This window comes from Salarias fasciatus, chromosome 14, assembly GCF_902148845.1.
Source record: "Salarias fasciatus chromosome 14, fSalaFa1.1, whole genome shotgun sequence".
NCBI classification, from domain to species: Eukaryota; Metazoa; Chordata; class Actinopteri; order Blenniiformes; family Blenniidae; genus Salarias; species Salarias fasciatus.
Window position 1 is genome coordinate 17,097,079 of NC_043758.1, and position 11,596 is coordinate 17,108,674.

The 11,596-nt window shown below is 41.5% G+C and overlaps 1 protein-coding gene across 3 annotated transcripts in view; it reads right to left on the reverse strand.

The window, feature by feature from the left end:
* The window catches only part of vaspb (vasodilator stimulated phosphoprotein b), a 30,143-nt gene extending 19,256 nt beyond the window's left edge, over positions 1-10,887 (reverse strand). For 2 of the 3 annotated variants that reach the window (XM_030109152.1, XM_030109153.1), the window contains exon 1: positions 10,386-10,881. In XM_030109152.1, coding sequence (XP_029965012.1) covers positions 10,386-10,390 — 5 coding nt within the window. In that variant the 5' untranslated portion in view covers positions 10,391-10,881. Of the gene's footprint in view, positions 1-10,385 lie in introns of all 3 variants that reach the window. The other variant, XM_030109150.1, reaches the window with a different exon arrangement.
* Positions 10,888-11,596: the final 709 nt, after the last annotated feature.

Consider the following 11,596-nt stretch of genomic DNA (forward strand, 5'->3'; position numbering starts at 1 on the left):
GCTGCAGGCTACTGCTGTCTGCCTCTATGATTCAGTCCCACAGGGAAAAAACTCACCCATACCATCTCTAAACTATTCTTAAACTCTTTATGCATTTAGATGAATGGAGTCAGACATTTCCAGTCGAAACTGCTGTACGAAGAAAGACCCCTCAGCCGCTGGCTAATCCTTTGGCTGGCACTGTCTTTAGAGCAATGTGGAAAATAGATCATTTGGCCAAAAAAAGTTAACTGTATTGTCAGACCGCTTCAATGGTGGAGATTAAGTCCTTCTAGCATGTGTGTATGTGTGTGTGTGTGTGTGTGTGTGTGTGTGTGTATAGATGAGTGGCACACTAAATGCCCATATTTGGAACCGTCTCACCTCTGTCCTCCTCTCTGAGCTCAATTCCTTTTACAGGTTGGAGCACATCCTCCTAACATCTTTTTACCTTGGAAGACGGGCCGTTTCATTTTATCAACTTTGAGCTCCATACTGATAAAAGTAGATAGCACCTCTAGATAGCACCTCAACCACACTTCCTGCTTCTTCGCCGTTACTATAGCACATACTTCGCACCTTACCGATGCAGGATATCTAAAAAGTTCACTTGAAACCTGACATACTACAATTGTTTATTTTTAGTTTTTGTGAATCATATTATTTAAAATAGACAACAGGGTAGAAAATTTGCAGTGACAGACTGGCTGTTGCATTACAGCGAGATGTAATGTCTAGATTCATAATTCAAACCTCAACACTCTTACAGAGAGCACTTTCCTGGCAAAACTGTATGGGCTCCTCCATAAGAGCTGTTAATGAAGGAGCTCTTTCTGAGAATAAATAGAAAGATTTCAATGTAGTACACTCACAAGGATAGTATAACTTCAAGAGCAACAGTAACACTATGTCAGATGTTTGTATTACAGTATGTATTAGTGCCCATCTTCCTCTTGTTCATTCTGGTCCTTTTTGGACCGTCTGTGTGAATTGGGCCTGTTCCCAATAGTTATGTTTCAAAACTAATAGAAAATATCATTGTTCGTTAACGCAAGTTGCTTTATTTTGGAAATGTACAGATTCACACAGCCTTTTGAGGACGAGTGAGTGTTTGGATGATCGCCTCTACCCAGCTTATATCAAAACATCCGCGGATGGATTCAAATATTCTGCAAAAACTTTAATAAACTCTCTCTTCTTCTTGTTCTTCCTCAGTAAGTTAAGTCTTGATCACCGTCTATTAACCAGAGGTATGGTGAGATTTTCAAGGAGTGGTTTAATTTTAAAACTAAAAGGAAATGAGAAGCTGTTTGATAAGTTATGGGCAAACATCATTCTTTAAACCATTTTCAAAGTGACATAGCAGACCCTGCACATGAAGGAGGCTTTGACATAAAGTGGCATCTCTGCAATTATGCAAGGTCTTGAAGGTGCCTTTTCTTCTGCATAAGCAATGCCTTTTGTCATTTCAACACTCTTTTTCCTCCTCCTTTATCTCATCGGCATCCGAGTACTTGTCATGGTTGTATTTGCTGTCATGTGTTTTGTTTTCACGTCCGTTATAAGAGTTTTAAATTAATGTTTCTTTGTAAGTTTGTGGAGAACAGAAGTGCTTCGAGTCTCCAATGTGCGGTGGTACATCTGGTATATAAGCAAGCATTGCCCAGGATGGCCGGAATCACACTGTGGTCTCTCCTGTTGTAAATTAGGGATTAGCTACACACTCGCAGTCAAACTGCAGTGTTAACAGAGATGAGATGCTAGCTCACAGGTGCAAACACCAACACCAACACCAACATTTCTGTAGATGCCAACAGAGAAAGGACGTGTCGTAACCAGGTAGACCCGGTACTATCGCCAAGACAGGAAACTAAAGTCTCTTCCTCGTTTCAATTAAACCTCCAACCAGCACAATTTTCGTTTAAGTCACTGAAGTGAAACATGAACTGGTAACGGTTACAAAAGCCCAAATTTGTATAGAATACCAACTATAACTATCTAAAGTAATCTCTAATCCTAGTCCTCCCACTAGTCCTAAAAGATGTCAGTGTCTCTGAATTCAAACAGACAAGTTTTTTTTAAGTCTCTAACCTCTAAATTCCACCAATTGTTATATGCCAAGTTTATAGGCAACACATTCCTAAAGTTCACCTAATGTGAACTTTAACTTCCAATGACTTTATCCATCTGTAACGTCAAGTGTTTAACTCCTCGACTAAAAATATCTGTTACATTACAACTCTGGCATGCAGCTATTTATTAACAAGCAACACAGCAAAACGCTACAATAATCACACAACATACTGAACAAACTGTACTATTTTTACTGAAATCATCAAATTGCTCGCATTCTTCAACCTTATCCACCAGTTAAATGATACATTATGAAAAAGATTGTGATCGAAGGCCCATCTTCTTATCTGCACGTCCTCAGCAATGCCAACCACCACATGACCCGACTTCACCACATAGCGATGATTATTCTGTTACAGACCGAAAATATGTCCGCACAAAGCAGCACGAGTGACATTCAGGTCAATATTTACACATGGCTGAACACTTGGCATTAACGTTTTTAACAGATGACTCTTAGACAAAAATTTAATCTTTTTACATAATTCGCCTGACCTCCAAATCTAGTTCTCATAAATTTAGCTTTTACCTTTTCAAACAGAATGAACTGCCTTCCCGAGTCAGAAAGCAGACATACTCTGAGGCTTAGGTCCTGTTTACTCAACATTTTCAAGGGAAAATAGAAAACCTTCATTGCGTTCTGATTGCTTATATGGCAACAGCACTGACAGTCTCTGAGAAAAGTGGTGTTTTTGCTTTCTTTTCAAAGGCGCAGTACTGCACATGCCCACTAAGTCGGTAGTAAACAGTTCCGCTGCAAAGGTGCGAGTAGACCGACAACAAAACCAAAGGCAGAACCGAGAGTGCTACTCCCTTTTTTCTAATTCAGCAGAGCTTCTCTGACAAAGCAAACATTTACTGCACCATCATCTGGATCGGCCAACACACTTCCCTTGTATACACCAGATACTGAGTGGACCTACAAGGAAAACTAAAGGGAGCTTGAATTGAATGTTCACATCATATGATTCCCTGCATGCTGTGTTGCAAAAAGCACAATGACAACAAGTGGCACGGCATTTAAAGGGGTACTTCAACATTTTGGCAAATTGGCCCATTTAGCGCAATTCCTTAGTCATTTCGAACAGCGTACTTGCTTTTTTTGTGAGGGCGAGCTATTGTTTATTCAGAGATGAGTCGGGGGAAGGTTTTCGGGATGGACACAATGGAAGTGAATGGTATTTTTGGTTCCCCTCATCAAACTCATCAAATACACAATCCAACAACCCCAAAACACTTTGGTGGACACGTTATAATCCGCATATTCACTACGCTGTGAAATATTAATGCAAAATTACGAGATTGAGTTGTTAATGTGAAGATTGCTAAGACGGAACTACTTACTAAACATGGCGTCTGGGTGTAGTGATTTCAAAAGAAAAAGTAGTTCCCAGTATTTGCTTCAGTGTCGTAAAGCTACAATATTATTTGTTGGTGTTCCACAGCGTAGTGAATGTGCGGATTATAACGTGTCCACCAAAGTGTTTTGGGGTTGTTGGATTTTGTATTTGATGAGTTTGACGAGGGGAACCAAAAATACCATCCACTTCCATTGTGTCCATCCCGAAAACCTTCCCTGACTCACCTCTGAATAAACAATAGCTCGCCCTCACAAAAAAAAGTAAGTATGCTGTTCGAAATGACTAAGGAATTTTGCTAAAAGGGCCAATTTGCCAAAATGTTGAAGTATCCCTTTAGTCCACGGGGTTCTCAGCATTCCCATGTATGCAGCCATTGTTAACACTTCTGTTTTTTTGTTTTTTTTTTCGAAATTTGTATCCACTTCTTTTTACGGCAATGAGGTGCTTGCTTAGCTCTCAACATTGCAATTAAAATGACAAGAAGTCCAACAGTCGGCTTAAGCGGGTTCTGAGCTGGGTTGAGCTGCTCTACCTGAAACTACCTTCATCTATGCAAAACCATCATCAGCATCATCTTCCTTGACTTGAAAGACAGAAATGTTTAAAATGGCTGACAGCATGAAGCTGTTTTTATTCTAACTGGTGTCCATTATGCCCCATTAAGCAGTGGACCCCAGATGAACCCACTGTGTCTTTTAGGCCCATTAGCAGTGCTGACCAAACAGTCTATCACTACAACATTTCTGCCCACAACAAGCTTTGGTTTCACTACGGTACTACACCCAGATTCTCCATCTGCTTCAACATCACTGGGTTCACTGCTGCAAAGAAGCCCGCAGGGTTGGACATGTGTGTTTAACTTAATTTAATAACTCTTTGTATTTCCATACGCATCTCAGATGAGAGATGCAACTACAAAAAGTTAAGTGGTTCTTGTTTAAGCGTGCTGTAACGTCCCTGGAGTACAGATACAACATATCTCACGAGTTTGATGTCAAAACCTTGAATAAAATATTGAAGCCATCTCAGTGTCGCTGCTATCTTTCACATCGGGGGAATTGAGGGCATTAACTCAACATGTTATTCAAGTGCCAGTAATAAAACATTAGGGAAATATGTCAAAGCATATTCTCATTTGGCCATGCAGGAAGTGTCTTGATACTCGCCAGCCTCATCAACAGAACAGTATGAACAGATGAATGAGCGGGACAAACTGCTGTTTTTTACCATGATCATGCTGGCAGATTTTTTTTTAATTTTTTTTTAAAGTTTTGTTGAATCAGGGATAGAAGTTCACTGTTCACCCTTATAAATGTGAGCTCACTTTAAAAAAAAAAAAAAAGAAAAAAAAGAAGACAGCTTGATAGAGGATGGTGTTTTTAATGAAACATGGTCTTTGAGGTATTTATTGACTGAAGCTGAGAGTAAAGCCTTTGGAGCCCTTGGGATGAAGCAGCCAGAAGCAGCTTTGTAATATCCCACGAAATCACTAAAAACAGTAAGCCATTCTCCAACAGACGGTTTAGGAAAGAGTTTTAAGTGAAAAAGCTCCTTTTCAGGCCAACTGAAACAAGAAAAACTGAGCATAGTGCAGGAACTGTGAACCTTCAGATGCACAATTTTGACATTTCATTGTTAGCTGATTTCTGCGACAAAGCCCAGTGACCGATCTCTGCCCGTGATAAATAAATACGGATTACGGAGGAGCTGGCAGCAACGAAAGGAGCACAACAGGGATTGATTTGTTCACCGCAGCGAATGAATGTTTGGAAAGAAACGGGACAAACTGGCAGCTATTAAGGCCAATGACTGTCTAAATCTAAGAGGACTACAAACAAAAGAATAAGGAACAAAACTTAAAAAAGGAATAAAACGCTAATTTTACTTATGTCAATACTTTAATAGCCAGACTGCAACAATTAATCTGACTAGTATCAAATTATTAGAACAGCTTGACGTGAAATCTTTAAACTCAAAAAAATGAGCCTAGAAGATCAACCAAATTTGGAGATTTACTAATTTGCAGCTGTGTGAACAGCGGATCCAGTAAATGTTGCAGACCAACATCGACAGATGTAAAAACATCAATGAGTGTACCGACCACGATCTAAACACAGCCAATACCAAGGAGCAAGCAGAACGTCTTGAAAAGTCGGCAAATACGGTGCTGAACTGGCAACGAAACAGCAAGCTTCTGCTGGGGAGATTTAGCTGCAAATTGCAGGGAAAGGGACGGGTCAGATTTGAACCCAGGTCAGCTGTCAGTGTGGAAAAATGACTCCGACCTTCTTTTCTCTTTTTCAAAAAAAAAAAAAAAAAAAAAAAATTGACTCCAGAGGTCAGTTTCAGTGTGAAAACGCCTAAACAAAGGGAACCTCCCAAGCGTCAAATCATTCCAAACTTTGATATTCCTCCAAAAAAAAAAAAAAAAAAAATAGATTTCAACATCTTGATTACTTCTTCAATTACATAGCATTTCAATAGAGAGAGTGGAAGCATTAAACTCCAAGTAGTCTCCCCCCCCACAGCTCTTGTTTTCAAAACAGGGACCTCACGGAGTAACTCATTAATATGCATGAAACATGGCCAACAAACTAGTTAGGGTAAAGGTTACATTTGTAACAAGCAAGTCCATAAGACAAAAAGTAACAGACGCAGAACGCAGAAGCCTGCAGGCACAATTAAAGACGAAAAATATCAGCCACCAAGGAAACTGGATTTGTCACCCAGTAGACAATAGAGGATTTTGTATGTTGAGCAACTCTTGTAGCAAAGCGTCTAATCCGAGAGGCAGACCTGCATAATGGCCTATTTATGAGTGGGAGAAGTGGGAGGACCAAGAGGGGTAAATTGTTTCAGGGGAGGGGGGGGGGGGGGCTAGCAGTGGTTGGGTGTTGTGAGAGACAAGACCAGCAAAGCAGGGCCACTTTTAATAACGCGGTGTGTGAACTGATGAAGCACGCAGGCTTTGTGATCATTTCGACACACTGTCATACTGACCGTGCAGCGACGCACCGAGGAGCCTTTTGAAGATCGCATCAACATGCAGCCCCCTTATGAGGCATGAAATAAAACCATTATTTTTAATCCGTTGTAGATAAGGAATCCCAAAAGCACACCCCAATTACCTCAAATTGTTATTGCTAAAGGGGAAGCGAGGACATTAGGAAGTGTCGAGAATAAAAAAATAAATTACTTTAAGAGACTGTTTCTGATTGCGCTCAAAAATACCTAAGTTGCTTTACTACATGTTGCAAAAGATGGCTATGCCAAACTTATTAATGACTGATAATTAGTCACAGTTTTAATTCAACATTTTTTTGTTAGCAGTAGAGGCTGCACATCCTCAGCCAATGATATCAGAGTTTGGGAGAAAAACCTGACGGTGCAAGGACACAAAACAGCAAGTACAGACATGAAAACTGAAAATCCCAACACAACAGCAACCTTCTGAGGACACATGTAAGAGTATTGCGACAGACTGTAAATAACCACTTTCCAGCTTGCTGAGACAAGGCGGGTCATGGAGCTGATCATTTTAATAGAGGAAGATGATATGGTAGCAAAACCTTCAGGTTCACTGTTGGACAGGCATTCCTATCTCAAGACAGTAAAAGCTACGGTGGAGACATGAAGGAGACTCAGGGGAAGGCTGCTTTCTTGCTTTTAAGACCAATCAATAACAAGCTTGTGGAGGAGCGGAAGAAAAAAAAAAAAACAACAAAGAGGTGGAGCTCAGTTCGGTAACGCTTCATGCAAACTGCACTCGGGCCACGCAAACTGTGTGTTAAGTATTTGCATTGCACCTGTCTGTGCGTATGATCCCATCACGCGTATTAATTCCTGAACCGGAGGCAGCCACGACGCGGGTGTGAGACAGCACAGGACTACTCTACCCAGCCGGTGAATCACACGGACAGACGGGACTCAACCCGCTGACAATGAAGTGAGTCATGATGCAGATGGAGGCACTTCCTGCACTGACAAAACCTGCGATACGACGACCTGGAACGGTGACGCAATGAAAGGAGCCTCTTCATTGTGAGATCATTCACAATGCTGAAGAGGTGTTGTTGCCAGCTCATGCAGATGTTATCACTTTTACGTCCATAGAGAAGGATTTTTCCATTGCTTCATGAATTTTTTTCCAGTATTAAATTTCCTTTCTATGTGAATTTTGCATGTTGTCTGTGCGAGCGGGTTCAAGGCTGCACCTTGCCAAAAATTCTAAGGTAGAATTGGCTCCAGGACTACAGGAACCACAATTGGATTGAATTGGTATATAAGAAGTGACGTACATGAAGGCACCCTGAATTCCAACCACCACTCTATTTCAAACTTGTCCGTGTAGTTGGACTAAAGTTCCGTTCATCTATTTACTGTAGTAGTTTGTTCAACTCAGGGTTACAGGATGCCGGAGCCAATCGCCGCTGACTATGGGTGACAGGGTGCTCAACTTGGAGTTGAGGTTTTGGCAAAATAATTTGGCACATGGACAGATGGGGGATCCATTCAACCGAGCCATTGCTCCAACGGGAACAGGTCCAAAGGAAAACACAGAAACACAGACAAACGCAGCATGCACATAAAGATGCAAGCTCCGCAAAGAAAGGCGCCCCTAACCAATCCTTACTCAAAGCTGAACAGTCACAGTGAGGTTTCTGTACCCACCAAATCATGCTAAGAAACTGAAGTTTTCCCACTAAAATACTAGCAACACATCAGGAGTAGGGTGAAATGGTTATAAATAGTTGAAGTAGCAGCTTGATAGGGTTGTACATCTGTGCAAAAATAACAGGCAGCCTCTGAGCGTTAAAAGCTACTGAAGCATAAATCCTCATTTCAGGTATCAACTCAATCTGAACTCAGATGACTTAAAGACAAGAAAAGTACAAATGCAAGCATTTAAAAATGATGTGCCGTTTTTAATTATGGGACTTGTTTACATATTGACAGCAGTAAAGCTGTGAATCCAGTCTCATTCGGTAAAATGACAAACATACAAAACTTCTTTACATCTTAACCAAAGCCTTGATTTGCACACAGGGTAAACTGCTTTCCTCCCATAACTGTGCTGAGAAGGCCGTCGCTAACAGCAATGCTGCTTGAGTGGAAAAGCAGGATGTTTGTACAGACTGCAAAAGTAAAAAGGCATCTTTAAGTTAGGACGCCACACTGAAAGTTTTTTTTTTCTTTTCATCTGGGTCAGTTGGTGAACTCTTGACCAACTGACTGCACTTCTGTGTCAACATTTACATTCCACAGGGACAAATGACAATGAACATGAGTGGAGCTGCATACCAGCCATTACCTATTATACAAGGTGACATGAACGGTTTCGACCACAATGGAGGGCCGATCAGTGCAACACCCATTCAAAGTAAGGAATACAATCTTTGAACAAGATGCAGCTCTTGAGCAAAAATATAATTTGTTTCAAAATGAAGAATGGAGATTTATTTTTGATCCAAACATTTTTTGTATTGAGGTGGTTTTTCAGTTACGGTCTGGTTGCTGTTGTGGTTTCTGGTTACAACTTTTTCAAGAGCAATTCAATGATTAAGCAGTTTGCTTATCTCATTGTTATGACGTGCAACATTTTTTACGATGTGCCATACTGGCAGGACAGTGTGTTGTCATGGCAATGCCTGTTTGTCCATGCTGAGTTTACAGGCTTATCCAAGAGAAAAAACAGATGCCATCTCGTCTGCTGATTCTATAGTTTCCACTGCTTCATATGCGAAGTATGCTACCACAGTAATCTTTGGTGATTATTGCATTAACTTAATTAATGGCCTCATTGGTGGTGGTGGTAGTCGTGGGGGTGGGGGGGTTAATGCATTACTGTGGCAGGATTTGAAGCGGCTCAAGCACCTCCTGTTCCTGCTGTAATCAAAAGTTACCAGGCAGAAATGTGTGCAAAAACAAATACAAGCCCCGGACCAACCCATGCGCCAGAGCTGAGGTATATTGTCAGAGAAAGGGCAGAGCAATAGATCTGAGATAAAGAACAAGTCGCTCAGGTTATCGCGCTGTTGACGCCTCACAGTCCAAGATCACACGCACACAGACCTAAAGCAAAGACAAATTCTGCTTAAACGTGAAAGAAGTAGGGAAAAGTTAGCCTGAAGAAGCCCCAGCATGATGAGAGTGTAATTGCCAGCTGCACAGGCTGAGACAAGACCAAGAATTCGTGGACACAAGCTTTCCACATAAGCAATTTTGTTGCTGGTACAAACCACTGCACTCCCAGGAGGAGCAGCTTGGTACAAGAGGGGCATGTCTGATGTGCATCCGCGGTATGTGCGACATGATATAAACTGCACATGCATCTGGAGCATTGTGTGGCTTAAGGAGCACCATTGAAAGCCCCGAATCCACCGTGCTGGAGTGCCTTTGAGCAACAAACTGAATCCTTTTTCATGCTCCATAAATCAACCTGCCCTCTGACCTCAGTTATGAATGCCCTGTTGTTTGGGCATGAGGGCTATTTTGGGGTAGTATTGTTTATTTTTGCATTATGCTTATGCTTTAATTTAGAGAAAAATACACACGAGCCGGGGGAAGTCTAATCAATCCGTTAATCATTGTAATCAAAGGTATGTTGTTGTCATCTGATCTGCTCAACTACCCTAACTTGTGGATATTTTCTTAAAGAGGAACACACTGGAGCAGGTAGAAGTCTGCGCGTTCCCTGAAACAGAAAAAAATGCTCGTGCTCAGCTCAAACAACAACAAAAAAAATGGAACAAGTTGGAAATATTTGTGAATGAGAAGCTCGATTAGAAACACGGAGCTGCTTTAAACAGCCAGCCTGAACCCGGAGAGGCGTTCACGGGCTCCTTTTGTGGAAACTAGCAGCCGAAACCCGAAACACAATGAAGATGAAGGGATTTGAGTCGCTTTACCCACCTCATTGTTCGGCCAGAGTGGAGCTCCTCTGCTCGCAGGCAACTTCGGCTGACTTCAGGGGAAAGCCCGGCTTCAAAAGTCACACAAGTGGAATTTAAAAAAAAAAAAAAAAAAGGAAAAAGAAAAAAAAAGGGAAATCACGAAGGGAAAAGGTGCATCTACACCCGCAGACGGGGTAGCCACGAGCGGGATAAAGAGCACACCTCGACGATTTCCTGGTTGTGTGAAGCGGGAGGAGAGCAGCAGGAGGAGGAGGAGGAGGAGGAGGAGGAAGGGGGTAGATACAGTAGTGGAGCGAGCTTGTCAACTCCAATCACTATCCCGACTGGGGCGGCGAAGCCGGGAAAAAAAAAAAGGAGAAGAAGCGCGACGACCGAAAAGCAGAACTTCTCCCTTCGGACTTCCCGGCCGGTGTTCCGCTGTGGTTTGCAGAGACACAGAGAGCGTCTCCGGGCTTTCCGTCGCTCCCTCCGCCGCTCGGTAGGACGGTGTGGATTCACCGGAGTGTGGCCCAACCCGCCGGCTTCAAAGGAGGCTACAATCCCGTGCTGCCTTCAAGTGCAGCTCGGACAAATCCGCTCCAGTGCCGCGACCTGAAAGCCCCTTATCTCCAAATAAAATGATTCAGCAGCCACATTAAATACATCCAAACTCTCGAATTAGGAAAATATAGTTCATAAAGTTGTATTTATAGTTTTAATATTAATACAAATACTTGTCTTCATGAAGTTGACATTTAGAAACGTTTTGACTTTTGCAGACAGTATTTTTAATTTGATTTTTTTTTAGTTTTTATTCATTTTCAGTGGATTCAGTCACTCTAACACTGTTGCTAAACACTTTACATTTTTATATTGTTTAGCTTGTTTTCACCTTCATTTCAGTGTTTGTCTTTTTCTCTTTTTTTAAGTTTTCATCCATTTGTAGCTGTTTGAGTGGAGTTCATTTTCACTATATCAGCTATTTCGGTTGCTTCGACCTTTGTGTTTTAATTTATTTTCCTTTCAGTCCCTGTCTGCCTGTTGTTCTTAGTCATTTTAGCTGTTTTTTTTTTTTTTATCAATGGCAATTTCAACCACTTTCACCTATTTTATCTTTTTCTAACCCCCATTTTAGCCACGTTATAGAATCATATAACACAGTCTTACCAAATAAAATAAAAATACAGTAAAAAGAAAGTCTCTATAGTGGCCACCTGTCACTCCTTGGAT